This window comes from Hyperoodon ampullatus (genome assembly GCF_949752795.1).
Source record: "Hyperoodon ampullatus genome assembly, chromosome: 2".
Lineage (NCBI taxonomy): Eukaryota > Metazoa > Chordata > Mammalia > Artiodactyla > Ziphiidae > Hyperoodon > Hyperoodon ampullatus.
In genome coordinates, this window is record NC_136915.1 from 169,323,220 (window position 1) to 169,339,557 (window position 16,338).

General features: G+C 41.2%; 1 protein-coding gene across 1 annotated transcript in view; it reads right to left on the reverse strand.

The window, feature by feature from the left end:
• Positions 1-16,338, reverse strand: part of LOC307066610 (uncharacterized protein) — a gene marked incomplete at both ends in the record, with an annotated part of 87,276 nt that overhangs the window by 21,856 nt on the left and 49,082 nt on the right. The window contains 1 exon segment of the mRNA XM_079723810.1: positions 2,877-3,081. Within this exon segment, the coding sequence (XP_079579936.1) occupies positions 2,877-3,081 (205 nt within the window).

Genomic DNA, 16,338 nt, shown 5'->3' on the forward strand with positions numbered 1-16,338 from the left:
GTATGTATTTTATTGGGTTTCTGCAGTTTGCCTGTTTATTTTTGCATTACGCCCCTTTCACCCAGAACAGGCACTAAGGATCCCCCTTGTACATTTTGTGGTAAGCACAGCCCTTGCCCGAGCAGACTCTCTAATTCTGCAGGTTTTGAATGGGCCACTTGCTTTGATTGCAGAGACCCCTCTAACAGTCTTTGGTGGTGTGTGTGTGCGTGCGTGCATGTGTGTGTGTTTGTGTGTGTGTATCTGCTGGGGTAGAAGGGGGAAGGGATGTCTCTAGAAAGACCCAGGAGAGTCATAGCATTTTAGAGCTGGAAGTCCCCTTTATGATCACTTAGTTTAGAGATTTTCAGTCAGGCTTTAGAGGAATCTCAAGGTAGTACAGAGGTGCCTTAAAGAGGCTGCTCTGTCAAGAGAGGGCTGCTGAATGAAGGTGGGGATGGTTTTTCCTGCCTCCCAGGACCTAGTAATTTAGCTTTTATCTATTTTTTAAACTGACTCTGCGTTCTTACTTTACAGATGAGGTAATGGGGACTGAAACAAGTTGGTAACTGGGTACCATTTTACTCAGGCTACTGCTGGGTCACCCTCTTTCTCATCCTTTTGATGTCCTATCACGTGCCTCACAAGGGCCTCTATTTTTCTTTTTCCTTCCCCTTCTGTCTCTGAGAAAAGTGTGCCTCTCCACTTTTCTGAGGCAAATCCTTCCACTTGGGCCTGCAATTCCACTTCTTCCTTTTTCTACCAGGATCTTGTCTCAATTTGGGCTTACATATTCAATCATTTCCTATCATCCAGATATTTTCTCTTTACCTGTAAACATATATGGGTTTTCCTATCATGCAAACAAAACAAACACAACAACAACAGAAAGACATCTTAATTCTGCTCATCATCCATTGCTTTCTAAATTGAGTACGAATCCCTTGCCCAAACATTCAGCCACTGTCCTCCCCTTTCATTATTTCTCTTACAAGTACCACACACACCAATAAGCTCTTTTTATTTTCCAAGCATGCCCAGTACTTTTTCTTTACGGTTTCCTCCCTGGCATCTCCCACTCAATCTCATTTGCCTGTTGAAATCCTTCAAAGTCCACCACACACCATCTCCTCCATGAAGCCTTTCTTGGCTTCCCACAAGTGAATGTAATCCTGACCTCACTTAAATACCCATAGCACCGTTTCTGACTTACAAGATCCTGCCCTTTTCCCATCAGACTGACAGCTCCCTGAGGCAGGATGACTGTTTCTCATTTTTGTGTCCCTCACAGCGCTTTGTGCATAGGTGTTTGACCTGCCCAATCACACAGCCAGTTGGGCACAGCTGTATCTAGAACTCATTTCTGTTGATTCTTACATCAATAGTTTTTTATGTGTGTGTGTTAATAATTGGGTATCTGTGATTTATATTAGGAGAATTTTTGTCTGGTATGCCAAGGTCTCTGGGCTTACTTTTTGCTTTGATTGAGATTACTTTAACCAAATAACTCTACTCTGGCAGTTTTATCCTGAAAGCTAACCCTCAACCCCAATGGAGTAGTAGTACTTATCTGGAATACTGTGTTAAGAAGGATTGTGAGGCTCATTAGGGGAAGGGTATAGTGTTTGATTAGCAATGTTTTCAATGGGCATGAGAGGCTAGAGTTATGGCATTTGTGTCAGGTTTCTGCTCCCCTTTTGGAATGTATGTGGTTTGAATCATGGGAACAGATGTTCTCTTTTCCCTAGGCCCCTTGGGGAGGTCTCTGTGCATTGACGGTCACATTTGGTGGTTGGACACATTTCAAGATATGCAGTTCTTCTTTATGTGAGCCAAGCTGCTCTATGCTGGGACTAAACTAGGAACCTTGGCCTCTCTGGAGCTTTGCTCACTGAATTAGAAAATAATTACTTTATTCCTGTTCCAAGTTCTACCCTTCTATAATAAGGGAATGCTAAGTGTTGCTTTCTCTCAGTCCCTTGGGACTCTGAGGCCAGGATATCTGACACCTTGCTCCTTTTCACTCTTCCTGACTGCTTTCTCCTTAGCACATTTAAAGCTCATGGGATATGTTCTTGCTCTCCTGATAAGAAGGGAAAATAGGAGGTTTGGGGAGATCTGATGCAAATGACTCCCTGGCTGAGCCGTGGAGCTCACAGGGTTTCAGTGGCCTCCAGCAGGGCCCCTGTGGTTTCCCTAGACCCCAGGCCAGTCAAGGGTGGTCTTTATAGTTGCCTTTCCTCCTACCTCACCCCTTTTCCCTCTCCAATGCATACTGTAGTCCTGAGAATATTATTATTTTTTTTGCTCAGGCAACAAAAAAGCCTCCAAACTCCTCACATCCTTCACCTCCGATTGTTCTTGACATGGATTGGAATTGCCTGGACAACAAGACCTTGAGTATAGGACTCATCCTACACTGAGTCTTGTGTCGCTTTACTTCATATAGAGCAGAGCTGGAAAAAGAAGCACGTATAAGCAGCTCAGTCTTTTAGGCCGAGGCAGAAATTCCTGTGCTGTGTTTATACCTTTGCCCCCAACACTGGAGTCGCTTGCTTCTGACCCCCAGGCTCTGCTCCTGCCCTGCTTGTCCCGAGCTTTCCTGGTTCGTCCCAGCCACTCCATCCTCTTCTACCCTTCACAGGCATCTTTATTCCTCTTGGCCCCGGATGAAGTTTGCAAGGTGGCTGATGCACCTCCCATCCCAATTCAGGCTACTCCCTGCTTCTTTTTTTTTTTTTTTAAATCATTTTCAATGGCCCTTTCTGTCCCCCTGTTCAGCAGATGTTTCTGGTGCCTATGGGCGCCAGCCCTTGTGGAAGAAATTCAATCTCTTTGTGCACCAGTCCAGCCCTTTTCCAACGGACACACAACAGAGCTGTCGAAGCCCCACTTACGGTGAATCTCCACAGCCCCCCAAGGTCGTCGCTCCTCTCGAAGCAGGTGGGCTCTAGTCCTCCCTCCAGACAGCACCTGATGGAGGCCAGGCCACTGACCCCAGCTCCCACAGTTGCAACTCGCTTGGCCATGCTCTCCTGCGTGGGGACAATGAAGCAGAACCTTTTATTCACAAGTGAAAGCCCCACCCCATCCTTGGCTGCTCTAGCAAATTAGGAAAAAGAACTTGAAAGATTAAGGGATTTGCTCCATTCGAATCCTCTGTAGCTGGTTTCTGGTGTTGTGAATGTGAGAAGAGAAATGTTCAGGTCACTTGTTTAACCCTGTGCTTGGTATGTTCCCACCCCCTCACTCGGAGCTGGTTCTAAATTATAGTACAACTGTTGTCAAGACTGTAGCTTTTGGCAGAGTGGCTGAAATCGGATCCTTTAGTGGATGGAGTTTTGCATTCTGGACTGTGCTGCTACCTCTAGCCTCTCTCCACTACCCGTAGAGTGGAATAGAGCAGCAGACCAGGAAATAATCACCTTGTCAAACATGGTGTTTCATAAACATACGAAGCTGAAGCTCAGATGGGTGTAGTGGTGTGACACAAGGCCGCACAGCAGCTGGTGGAGCGGAGTTGGGATGAGGAACAAAGACACTGCGGCCACCACAGGTGCTGCTGCAGCACTGCCGGGGCCAGTACCAGTCCCTAGCATCCTGCCAGGGCTCTGGCTGTGCTGTCCATCCTTCTACCTGCTGCCAGTGCTTGGTCACCAGTGGAAGAGAGAGGGTGTGTGGTGGAAAAGTAGGCATGGAGAATCATCCCTCCTCTCTCCATTGGATCCTGATTCACTTCTAGGAAACCATTGTGTCATCATTGGCACACGTGGAGGATTGTCTCCAAAATTGTATATGTATTTTTTTTTTTTTTTTTTTTTTTTTGCGGTAGGCGGGCCTCTCACTGTTGTGGCCTCTCCCCTTGCGGAGCACAGGCTCCGGAGCACAGGCTCAGTGGCCATGGCTCACGGGCCTAGCCGCTCTGCGGCATGTGGGATCTTCCCAGACCGGGGCACGAACCCGCGTCCCCTGCATCGGCAGGCGGACTCTCAACCACTGCGCCACCAGGGAAGCCCTGTATATGTATTTTGAAGCCGCTAAGATCTTTTTTTTTTTTTTAACATCTTTATTGGTGTATAATTGCTTTACAATGGTGTGTTAGTTTCTGCTTTATAACAAAGTGAATCAGTTATACATATACACATATCCCCATAACTCTTCCCTCTTGCGTCTCCCTCCCTCCCACCCTCCCTATCCCACCCCTCTAGGTGGTCACAAAGCACAGAGCTGATCTCCCTGTGCTATGTGGCTGCTTCCCACTAGCTATCTATTTTACGTTTGGTAGTGCATATATGAACATGCCACTCTCTCACTTTGTCCCAGCTTACCCTTCCCCCTCCCCGTATCCTCAAGTCCATTCTCTAGTAGGTATGCATCTTTATATCCGTCCTGCCCCTAGGTTCTTCATGACCACTTTTTTTTTTTTTTTTTAGATTCCATATATATGTGTTAGCATACAGTATTTGTTTTTCTCTTTCTGACTTACTTCACTCTGTATGACAGACTCTAGGTCCATCCACCTCACTACAAATAACTCAATTTCGTTTCTTTTTATGGTTGGGTAATATTCCATTGTATATATGTGCCACATCTTCTTTATCCATTCGTCTGTCGAGGGACACTTAGGTTGCTTCCATGTCCTGGCTATTGTAAATAGAGCTGCAATGAACTCTGTGGTACATGACTCTTTTTGAATTATGGTTTTCTCAGGGTATATGCCCAGTAGTGGGATTGCTGGGTCATATGGTAGTTCTATTTGTAGTTTTTTAAGGAACCTCCATACTGTTCTCCATAGTGGCTGTATCAATTTATATTCCCACCAACAGTGCAAGAGGGTTTCCTTTTCTCCACACCCACTCCAGCATGTATTGTTTGTAGATTTTTTGATGATGGCCATTCTGACCGCTGTGAAATGATATCTCACTGTAGTTTTGATTTGCATTTCTCTAATGATTAATGATGTTGAGCATTCTTTCATGTGTTTGTTGGCAATCTGTATATCTTCTTTGGAGAAATGTCTATTTAGGTCTTCTGCCCATTTTGGGTTGGGTTGTTTGTTTTTTTTGATATTGAGCTGCATGAGCTGCTTGTAAATTTTGGAGATTAATCCTTTGTCAGTTGTTTCATTTGCAGATATTTTCTCCCATTCTGAGGTTGTCTTTCATCTTATTTATGGTTTCCTTTGCTGTGCGAAAGCTTTTAAGTTTCATTAGGTCCCATTTGTTTATTTTTGTTTTTATTTCCATTTCTCTAGGAGGTGGATCAAAAAGGATCCTGCTGTGATTTATGTCATAGAGTGTTCTGGCCAGGTAGAGTCTTAAGCACTGCACCACCAGGGAAGTCCTTTGCTCCAGGTTTTGAAGGATGAAAAGAACTCCAGTGGGCAGAGGAGTGGTGGAAGTGCACTGGCAAGGGAGGAAACTGAGAGGGCCCTTATAAGGGCCAGAGATGGTCCATAGAGGCATCATGACAGCTTGACTCCACAGAGGGCTTGCTATTCTTTTGCCTCCTACAGAATTTAGCATGTTCCCCACATGAGGGGACTGCATTACAGTGTTGATTCACTGGATCATATGACCTAGATGTTTCCCCACAATAGGTCATTTTCTTTGACTTGTCTCTCATTTTCTCATAGCTCCTAGCTTCATGCTTGGACTGTACTATCAATTGCATAAATATTTGGCAAAGGATTGATTTCCTGTTAGGTAAAATGAATTAATTAATCACCTTATGTCTTTTTAATTAAAAAAATAATTGAGCAAATATCTTCTGGGAGCTAATATCCTGGGTGAGAGAGTCCTTCTTCAAAATGACTTTCTATCAAATGTGCAACAAATAGAAATTCTCTCCTCAGGTCACCACTGTTACTCAGTGTGGGCCGGATGCAGCCAGCCTTCTCTGAGAAGTAAACATCCCTGGGGCTTTTCATGGGACAGTGGGGTGGCTGTGAGTCAGCCACCTGAGTTAGAATTTCAGTGTTGGCTAATTGCCAGAAGTATGATGTTACACAAGTAATTTGTTTCTGTGTCTCAGTTTCCTTCTCTCTAAAATTGAAGCTAGAAGTAGAACCTGTTGTAAGAATCAACTAATATATAAAAAGCATTTAACACAGTGCTTGGGACATTCTCATCTCCAAATAGATGTTGCTATGTTAGTTTTACATCTTCATGAGATTTTTCTTTAATCTGATATTTTTGTGGCTATCTGCCTTGACAACTTTGGGCTTATTTATTTGGCCTCAGAGTCATCGGGGCAACTAGACATGTACAGGTAAAGGTTGTCTTCTAGCAAGTGAGGGAAATGAGTAGGGAAATGTAAGAATGATGGTGAAAGGGAAAGAGAGAAAAAGAAAAAAGGAGAAAAATAGGTTTCAAAGTCACGCTTAAGGACTTTTTTTTAAATTTCTTTAAGTTTTTGCTTCAGATCTATTTGGTGTGTCACCATAGTCTCATTTGAGTTGTTCCCATGTTTGGAAAAGCAAACATTAGGATACATGAACACATATACACTCAAATACTGCCTTCAATGCTGATAAAAATTAATGCTTCCAATCACTCCTTTAAGTATTGATAATTATATGAAACCAAAATGATTAAAAAATTAATAAGTGCTTTTTAGAAAAAGTATTGTCTGCTTTTATTATTTCCTTTAACTAAAAATCATTTCCAGTCAGTGACTGCTGTTCTTTAGACAGAGTGATTGAAAACATAGTAGGAACTGTTATTAGGGTGAAAAGTACAGTAATGCCACAGATTATTGGAGTGCTATTTCACATGCTAATGCAAAACTAATATTAAAAATGCTATTGCTCCTTATGTGAATATTCAAAAAAAAATTGGCCATTCCTTTGTTGGAGGTTTTAAAAGCAGTGAAACATCATCATCATCATCATCATTATTTTAATGAAGAAAGCCTCCTCAAAGCTGACTAAATATGAAAGAAATAAGTAATAAAAATAAAAAATATGACTAAATTGGTGAAGTGTCACTGGATGAAAGTGAGTTTATAAAAAACATCAAGCAAAATAACTTAAGCAATACAAAATTACTAAATGAGTTGAGAAATCACTGTCAGTTGCATCAAAGTTACCAATTTTTAACCATGGGGTTACAAACTAGTGTTCTTTTCTTGGGCATTTTATATTGCTGCCTCTACTTCAAAAAAGTAAGATGCAAATATATAATGTACTGAAGTCAGATTGAGTGCCCACTTTGGTTTATTAGGATAATATAGGGGGTTAGAACATGAGGCCAGGGCTGTCATTCCCCAATTTGTGTGTAGAGGAACTGAGTTATTTTAAAAATTTGAGGAAAGCACAGTGATACTCCATGTCTGTTGAACACCAAACAAAGCATTAGCTGGATGTAGTTCACAATTTTTATATCAGATAAGGCTGTGTTCTATTTGATGATGCTACATGTTTGCAAAGCTGGGTTTTTGACCATTTCAATGTTAAAAAGCGAGTAGTGCACAAAAATTGGTTGAGGTAGAACAGGAAATGAAGGGACGATGTGCGATCTGATTGCAAGGGTTGAGCAGTGCAGTGCGTAGCAGGCATATGCACCTCATTATTAAGTGATTGTGGTTATTCAAGAATGAAATAAAAATACTATTTTCCTTTCAATTTGTGTATTATTTTTTCAAACAACTACAAGGTTATTTGAAAAAGATCAAAAATACAAATACAGAGAACAGAAATACGTAAGTTGTTTGGACCTGACTACTTAGTAAGAGGAACTACAGCTTGGAGGCCTCGTGAAAAAATTACTTACACACTAAAGATTCCCTTGAACCTGGGAAGTTTGGGAACCTCTGGGTTATAGCCTTTCCTTCTGAGTATATTTTTAATTGATCAGGACACCTTATCTATTGGTGTCAGGAAATGCAAATTATACTATATCTAGTCCAGCAGTGTGACTGTTTCTAGTGTGACTCATCTATGTATTTCAAAGAAAACCATCTTCATTGATGTGCTGTCAGGCTTGTATCCAGTCCTTTATTTGTACATTACCCACCGCTCTCTCTCTCTTCCTTTTTCTTTCTCTCTCTGTCCTATGTTCTCTGTGTCTCCCTGTCTCTGTCTCATACACACACACACACACACACACACTTTCTTAGCCCACGGACACTGGCACGGACTGCACAATGATACAATATCCTGAAGTGGGCTGTGCATTTCAGGAGTGATCAGAGATAGTAGATTTAGTTGAATGCAGTTAGGGGTGAGTGAGGGCGCCCACTTAGCCCTTGGGAACAAACGAGCACAAACTGGTAAGAAACTCGGGTTAGAGCAGGGCCATGCTCTGGGATTTCAATCCTCCAGCAGCCGTTCCCCACCTCCTCAAGCCTATTCCTAAACGCACCACCTGATAAGAAAAATTCTGCCCGGCTCTGAATTCACCGTACCAGTTACAAGGCCATAGATATTCCCTAGGCTGGAGGGGAAACTAGGAAATAACAAAGGACAGACTTAGTTTCTCCATCTGTAGATCAGATGGCATTCAACTGGATATCTACAAGAGATTTTTGAAACCCTTAAAGTTTATAATCTTGTGAATTCAGCTGTGAGCGGAATTAGCAAAAAGAACTGACAACAGTACGAGAATCAAGAAATTTTGTCATAATGCATAGAATGGAGCACTTTTAACAACAGGAAAGAAGACAACGTGCCAACACAAAGTAGTCAGATCTGAAAGTGTGGATTGCCTCTCTCTCCCAGCTTGTGTCAAATGCCAACATTTGGTAGACAAACCCCCAAAGCATTATCAGACACCATGTCAGAAGCTATTAGTGGAAGCACTTAAGAAAAATGACTGATTTCCCTTTGCATTAGGAATCCAAGTTTTCCCTTTTGATTTACCACTTAGTGGTCTGACCAGCAATGTACTTACCAGTGTACACAGAAGACTTGATAATATCTGACTTTACTGTCCCGTTACAAGTACTCAAGCATTTACCACTCTCTTTGTACTTTGGGGCAGGGAGTGGCTTTATAGCTCCTCCACAGACTAAGAGAGTGGCGCTCTGGTGAGGTGATTCTGTCCTGAAGCATAATAACAAAACAGGAAAAATCTGGCCCCCACCTCCCTAATCCAAAGGAATCAGAGCTTATATCTTGTTATTTACTTTATGTACTTGAAATTCCTGGTGCCAAGTCCTGGCCACAGTTAGGACTCGAGCTTGCAGAAATCTAAATGGATAATCCTGAGCCAGTGTTGGCCTAGGAGTCCCCCGTATACCGGATGAACCCTGTCTAGGAGGTAAGGAATGTTATGCAGAATTTGGAACCTAAGGTTAGCCATTGTTTATATTTTAACTTGATTAATTGCAACAGTGACATGCTAAGAGAAACACTGGTGATATGTACTTTAGACTTACTCCTCCCTGCAAAACAGAAATTATTTTAAGGAGTCACAGCACCATCTTCATTATTCATAGATTTCATTCTTCAAAGGGGAGGGAATAAATAAAATAAAGCAATCATGACAACAACTACTACACCAAAGATTCACTTTTAAGTGTTTTGATCCATTTCTCATTTAGAGACAATCATTATTGCTTTAAAATCATACATTACCTACATTATTAAATACAATTTTTTCTGTTTATTTTTATCCTTTTTTTTTTTTTTTTTTTGGCGGTACGCGGGCCTCTCACTGTTGTGGCCTCTCCCGTTGCGGAGCACAGGCTCCGGACGCTCAGGCTCAGCGGCCATGGCTCACCGGCCCAGCCGCTCCGCAGCATGTGGGATCTTCCCAGACCGGGGCACGAACCCGTTTCTCCTGCATCAGCAGGCGGACTCTCAACCACTGCGCCACCAGGGAAGCCCTCTTATTGTTTTTTAAAATTAATTTTTATTGGAGTATAGTTGATTTACAATGTTGTGTTAGTTTCTGCTGTACAGCAAAGTGAATCAGTTATGCATATACATATATCAACTCCTTTTAAGATTCTTTTCCCATATAGGTCATTAGAGAGTATTCAGTAGAGTTCCTTGTGCTATACACTAGGTCCCCATTAGTTATCTATTTTACATATAGTAGCATGTATATATCAATCCCAATCTCCCAATTTTTAAAGCCTTCCTGAGCACAGATGATTGCCCAGGCACTTGGGAAATATGACAACTATATGGGAGGAGCATAGCCTTTGGAGTCACAAGGCCTGGGTTTAAGTAATGTTTTCACCAGTTACTTTTAATCTTGGGAAAATTATGTAACTTTTTTAAGCTTTAATTTCCTCACTTTAAGATAAGCATAAGAATACTTGCCTCAGATGATTGTGGTAGGGACTAGATGAGATAATCTATGTAGAGCATCTTGTACATAGTACACACTCTGCAAGTGGCTGCGATGGCGATGATGGTGATGGTGATGACGATGAGGATGATGATGGTGATGCCATTGCCAGACCAGATAAGCTGTCTTGATTATTGATTCACAATACTGAAATGACTCCCACAGGTACAGAGAGTAAACTCCAAGACAGATTGGTAAGACCCAAGCAGGGGAAAGGTTCTGGAAGGATAAATCTTTTTTTTTTTTCCCCTGAATTTTGACATAGTATCACTACACCCTTTGGCCCTACATGCAGAGGGCCTTCTGTATCACTGGGTCTTCTGTATCACTACACCCTTTGGCCTTACATGCAGAGGGCCTTCTGTATCACTGGGCCTTCTGTATCACTACACCCTTTGGCCCTACATGCAGAGGGCCTTCTGTATCACTGTGTCTGTTGCTTGCTCATTAGGCTCACCCTTTGCCTTATTTCTGGTTTATTAAAGACTTGGCACAGAGACAGCATTGTTTGTTCTGTTGAGCTCAGCTGCCTTCCTGTAGCTGTGAAGATGATAGTATTTGGATGATTTCAAAGCTTAATTTTTACCCAGAAATTAAGCCTTCAAGGCTACTATTAGTTCAAGTGTGTTTTTAAAAATGAAAATATGTTTGACATTGAGTCATGGATACCTTGATGGCCAGGGCCACAATAAGTGTCCCAAACCGCAGTACTTAGGCACTTGCACTGATTTGTACATGCACCCTTGGAGCACACCAAGGAGGTCCCAGGGCCTTACCAGGCATGCTGCTAACATAAGTGGAAACAAAAACTGTATAGTGTTTGCTGAGCATAAACATGATCATGTATCATAGCATCTCATTTTCTATAATTAGCAAGAAACTTATAGTAATAAAAAATGAGAAGACTGGCCTTCAGTGGCACCTTCACTTTCTGCTATTTTTAGGGTTTATTGTCAATTGTACTTGAGGCCCTGGAATGGGGAAAGCTCTCCAGGCCCCTTTTTGAAGTGAACCTAGACTCTGAGAAATTAACTTGATAGACGATGATGCCCTTTAGGGAGTAATTTGGACTTTCTGTCCTTTGAGCACACAGTCCCTTCTTGGTCCCTTAGTGGTTTGTTGGGAGCACACGACTAGTTCTGGTCAGTGAACTGTAAGCCAAAGTAACAGGTGTCTTCTCTGGGCTCAGAGGAGTTAATTGCCAGTGTGAGATCCCATAGCACTTTCTTTTCCTTCAGTGTGGTAACCAGCAACTTTCAGCATGGCTGTTCCATTAGCCTGGATGCGTGAGTAACTATGATGAGAAGAGCCTACCTGCCAATGGGTGCATAGCATGAAAGAGAAATCATTTTTGTCTTATTTCAAGGTCTTGAGATTTGAGAATTAGTTGTTAATGCGTCATACCTATCTTTTAATGACTGTTGCACTAGAGGGGTGTTTCTTGTTCCTTCATTGTATTTCTAAATCATCTTTTTTTTTAAATGAAATTGTTTATTTTTAAAATTTTACTGGGTTGAGTTCCTTTTTAAAAAAATAAATTTATTTATTATTTATTTTTAGCTGCATTGGGTCTTCGTTGCTGCACACGGGCTTTCTCTAGTTGCGGTGAGTGGGGGCTACTCTGTTGTAGTGAGCAGGCTTCTCATTGCGGAGGCTTCTCTCGTTGCGGAGCATGGGCTCTAGGCATATGGACTTCAGTAGCTGTGGCTTGCAGGGTCTAGAGCGCAGGGTCAGTAGTTGTGGCACAAGGGCTTAGTTGTTCCTCGGCATGTGGGATCTTCCCTGACCAGGGCTCGAACCTGTGTTCCCTGCATTGGCAGGTGGATTCTTAACCACTGTGCCACCAGGGAAGTCCCTTTAAATCATCTTCTGAAGTCTTACTTCCCTTTCTTTCTTCCCCTGCTCTGATTCATATTTAGAGCTATAGAATCTTAAAGTTGAAAGAGAGCATAGAATTTACTTCGTTTTAGTCACAGTTGTAAACTGGACCTACCCAGTGCAATTTTTTTCTTTCTCCCTCTAAAAAAAGTTAAAACAACCACAACTCCTTACCCTTCAACACCACTCCCCCAAAAGCATCAAGAAGCTCCCTATGCCATTCTCAATAGATTTTTTTTTAAATATACATCTTCTAAAGTGGGTTAATTCCCTAAGTACCTTGAATGTTGAGGTTGTTCTTTTTCTTTTTGTGAGAATACACCTGCAGAATAGTAACACTGAAGGGAGAGGTAGAAATAGTACCATGCCTACTTAAGGCCAATTATTTTGCTTGAAATGGGTCTTTTCTCTGTCAACAGTGGTGAATCAGTGACTCAAACCTCTGCCATCTAAGGACTAGAGCAAATAGCAGCGACTTTAAGTTCCCTTAAATGTCTTTGTAGCTTGATGAGAATTTTGTGGGAAAATCTGCAACAGTGAGTTAGAAACTGTCATATTACTTAAGGTGCTATTTTTTTTTTTTTTTTGGTACGCGGGCCTCTCACTGTTGTGGCCTCTCCCGTTGCGGAGCACAGGCTCCGGACACGCAGGCGTCCTGCACAAAGAGGTGAAGGAGATGTATTTTGGCTGGAGGGACTGAGGAAAGCTTGATGGAGAATAGTATTTGACCTAGCATTGCAGGAAGGATGGAATCTTAACTACGAGAAGCTGGGGAATCAAGAGCAGATAGCATGAAGTAAGGGCAGCTAGTGAGGCAGTGTGGAGTGTGCTGGAGAGCAGGTGTGAGGGCATCACAGTGGGAGGAAGGCTGGGAAGGTAGGTTCCAGCCAGTGTGGAGGATCTTGAACAACAAAGGAAGTGATGGGAAGCCACTGAATGTTCTTGAGAAAAAGAGTCAAGTGTCAGCAGGAAAGGATTCCGTAGCTCCTCTTTGTTGGTGCTTTCATAAACGCCTTCAAATCTGGCTTCTAGGGACTGGAAGTTTTGGAGTAAGGTGAAGACACGTGGAAGAGATGGCTATGGAAGCAACTGATGACGAACTAGGTAAACTAATTTAAAAGCTATGATTCAATTAATTAAAGAATATAAAAATGATGTTATGAACCTATGGTAACCTTGAGAATGTGCTTTATGGATCTCTAACTCTAGGGGGTGTAATTAACCAAGGGTCTTAGCTGCTATACTTGAGATGCATTGCTATGCTTGTGCTCAGGCCCCTTTTCCCATGAGCTGCTTTCCGTCAGTGAGGACACGGCAGAGAGACTGAAGCAGATCATTCACAGGAGAGCTAGGGCTTCTCTGATGGCTTGAGGACTCCCCAGTGGCTCTGCCGAATCTTCTTTAGACTGCACAACCGTCTATAATGTTTCTATGTTTCTATCCACCCTTTTTCCCTCTCTCCTTCACTCAGGGTCAGACTCGCACTGTTGTTGATAGCTGTTTCAGCCTTTTCCTGCACTCTCCCTCTTTTCCCTCATACAGTTATTTTCCTTAATAAAACCCTTGCATGTTTAATCTCATTCTGGCATCCAACCTGAATTAAGTAGAATCTAATCTCAGGAGCCTTTGTTTTAGCCTCTTTGATCCATGATCTGGTCATAAGGCAGATTGGACAAGAAAGTGAGGTATGTTCTGTGTAAACACATTCTCCCTCCCAGGAAATAGCCAAACGCTCTATACTGGGGGTTGCAGGTCAGTAGCAGCATCTTCCAGGATGAAAGACTAGTTATAAGGAAGAATCTTCCTTTGCCATCCTCATTATAATGTGAATGCTGGATTCTACCTCAGTTAAGCTTTTAAAATCTTTATTACTTTATTTCTTTATTACTTTATTTCAAGTACTTTATTACTTGAAATTTTGTTACATATCATGGTCCAAGAGTTTTATTTAAAAAAATCTTTATCTCTCTGCAAAGAACAAATGTGAAACATTTGGCTTTGGGAATAGAAAATCAAGGAGCTATCATCTAGAAAAGGATAGTTAAAATAAAATTTAGTGAAAGGGAACCATCACAGGGAGAAATTTTGCAAGAAGATGGTAGCTAGCTAAGAGCCTTTACAGGAGAAGAACAAACATTGTACAGCAAGAAACACTAAGGCTGAACCTAAGGAGGAATTTGGCCCTGAGGTGTGGAAAAAGTGATAGACTAATCTCTGAAAGCAGCGTTTTTTTTTCAGAAACCTCAAACCAATGGTTCCTAAATTTAATGTGCACAAGAATCCTCCAGGGAACTTATCAAGACTATAGATTCCAGCAGAGGTTCTGATTCAGCAGGTCTGAATTATCATTACATCTTATTCAGGAATCTGCACTTCTGTGAACTCCCTGAGATATTCTGATGCAGAGAATATCTCTGTGGATCACAGTTTGGAACAAGCTATCCTAGATGGTTAGTCTAGGATAGTTTCATGTTTCAGGATATATGGAGGCAAAGGAATAGACTTGAATGAGTCTTCCTTAGTCAATCTCAGGCTCTGGAAATGAACTATTTATGTTTTAAAAAGATATCAGAATACTTGGAATGATTTCAAGGGATCATCTCCTTTCTAAAATTTTTCAAGGATATAAATTTAGTAACAATTTTGTCCTAATGCTGCTAGTTTTGTCCCCACTGATTCAGCCTCAACCTGACAATTGATTCTCAATCTTCCACTGTAGAAATAGGATAACAACCATAGTTATTTCACCAGGTAGTGGTAATGATGAATGAGTTATGAAAAAACTAGGACAATGCATTGCACATTACAAAGCAGGGATTGGCAAACTTTTTGTAAAGGGCCAGATAGTAAAAACTTTAGGCTTTGTTGAGCCATACTGTTTTTTTTGCAGCTACTCAGTGCTGCCATTGTAGCTTGAAAGTAGCCACAGACAATAAAAGAATAGGTATGGATGTGTTCCAGTAAAACTTTATTTACAGATATAGGTAGTGGGTTGGTTTTGACCTATAGGCAGTAGTTTGCCTACTTTTGCTATAAAGTCTTGATAAATTCTATTATTATTATTATTAACAATATAATGGCTTGCAAATAATCTTTAATAATTAGAAAAGTAATCAGTTTTTAACCAATAACGAAGTATATATACCCTCTGCAATTTTTTTCAAAAAGGAATCTGCTTATAGGAGCAATGAAAAAAAAATCTTGTATTTAAATGCTGGTGTCATTTCAATGGCCTTTAAAGAGTTTCCACTGATAGGGATTGCCATCACATTGTTCTAGGCACTTGAGAGAGAAATCCAGGCCAATGTGAAGAGTGATGACCACAAAGGCTTTGGAGGAATAAGAGGAGAAATTTGTCTAAATCTTGAGTCTCTGAGATTTTCCCTCTCTTTGAAGGTCCTGTTCTGGGCTTATGGCACAGTTTAATCTCCCAAAGCACAATTTGTGTAAAGAATGGCTGTAGCGATTGCTTTATAACCAGATGTTTATTATGTTGCTCAATGTCTATCGACATTGAATTGCTTGTGACATTTTTAAAGTTCAGTTTTAAGCAAATGTTTGTCTCTCCTAACAAGCCAGCATGCTTTCTTTTATCAGATGACCAAGATTAAATATTGTTTTGCTTTTTGCCTTGGTTATTTGTATGGTTAGAGCTAAATACAAGGTCAGTCATTACAATACTTTTCATCTACTTGGGAGATATACTTTTCTTCCTCGACACTTGTTTTTTGAAAATGTCAATGATTATCTTAAATGCTATTATATAGGAGTTTTTATTGTAAATTCCTTCAAACGAATTTTAGATCTAGCTGAAATGTAACCCAGATATAAATAAAACTAATCAGATCTTATTTGTAAGAAGAGTGCTGTATTCTATGTAAAGGGCCTCCAAAAGTAACATATATGTGATCATAAATAAACTGTTATTAAGTACTTGATTAATAATGGAGGTTTTTGTAAAAATGTATATTATGGGACAAGTCTTCATTTCTAAAGTCAAGCAAACCTGAGCTCCAATTCCAGCTCCATCGCCAGATCAGCTGTCTGGTCCTGGGCATGTTACCTAACTCTCTGAGTCTCAGTTTCATCATCTGTAAAATGGGTATAAGAGCTGCACCCATCTCACAGAATTGTCATGAGAATTAAATGAAATAATACATGTAATGTGCAAATTGTCTGGTCT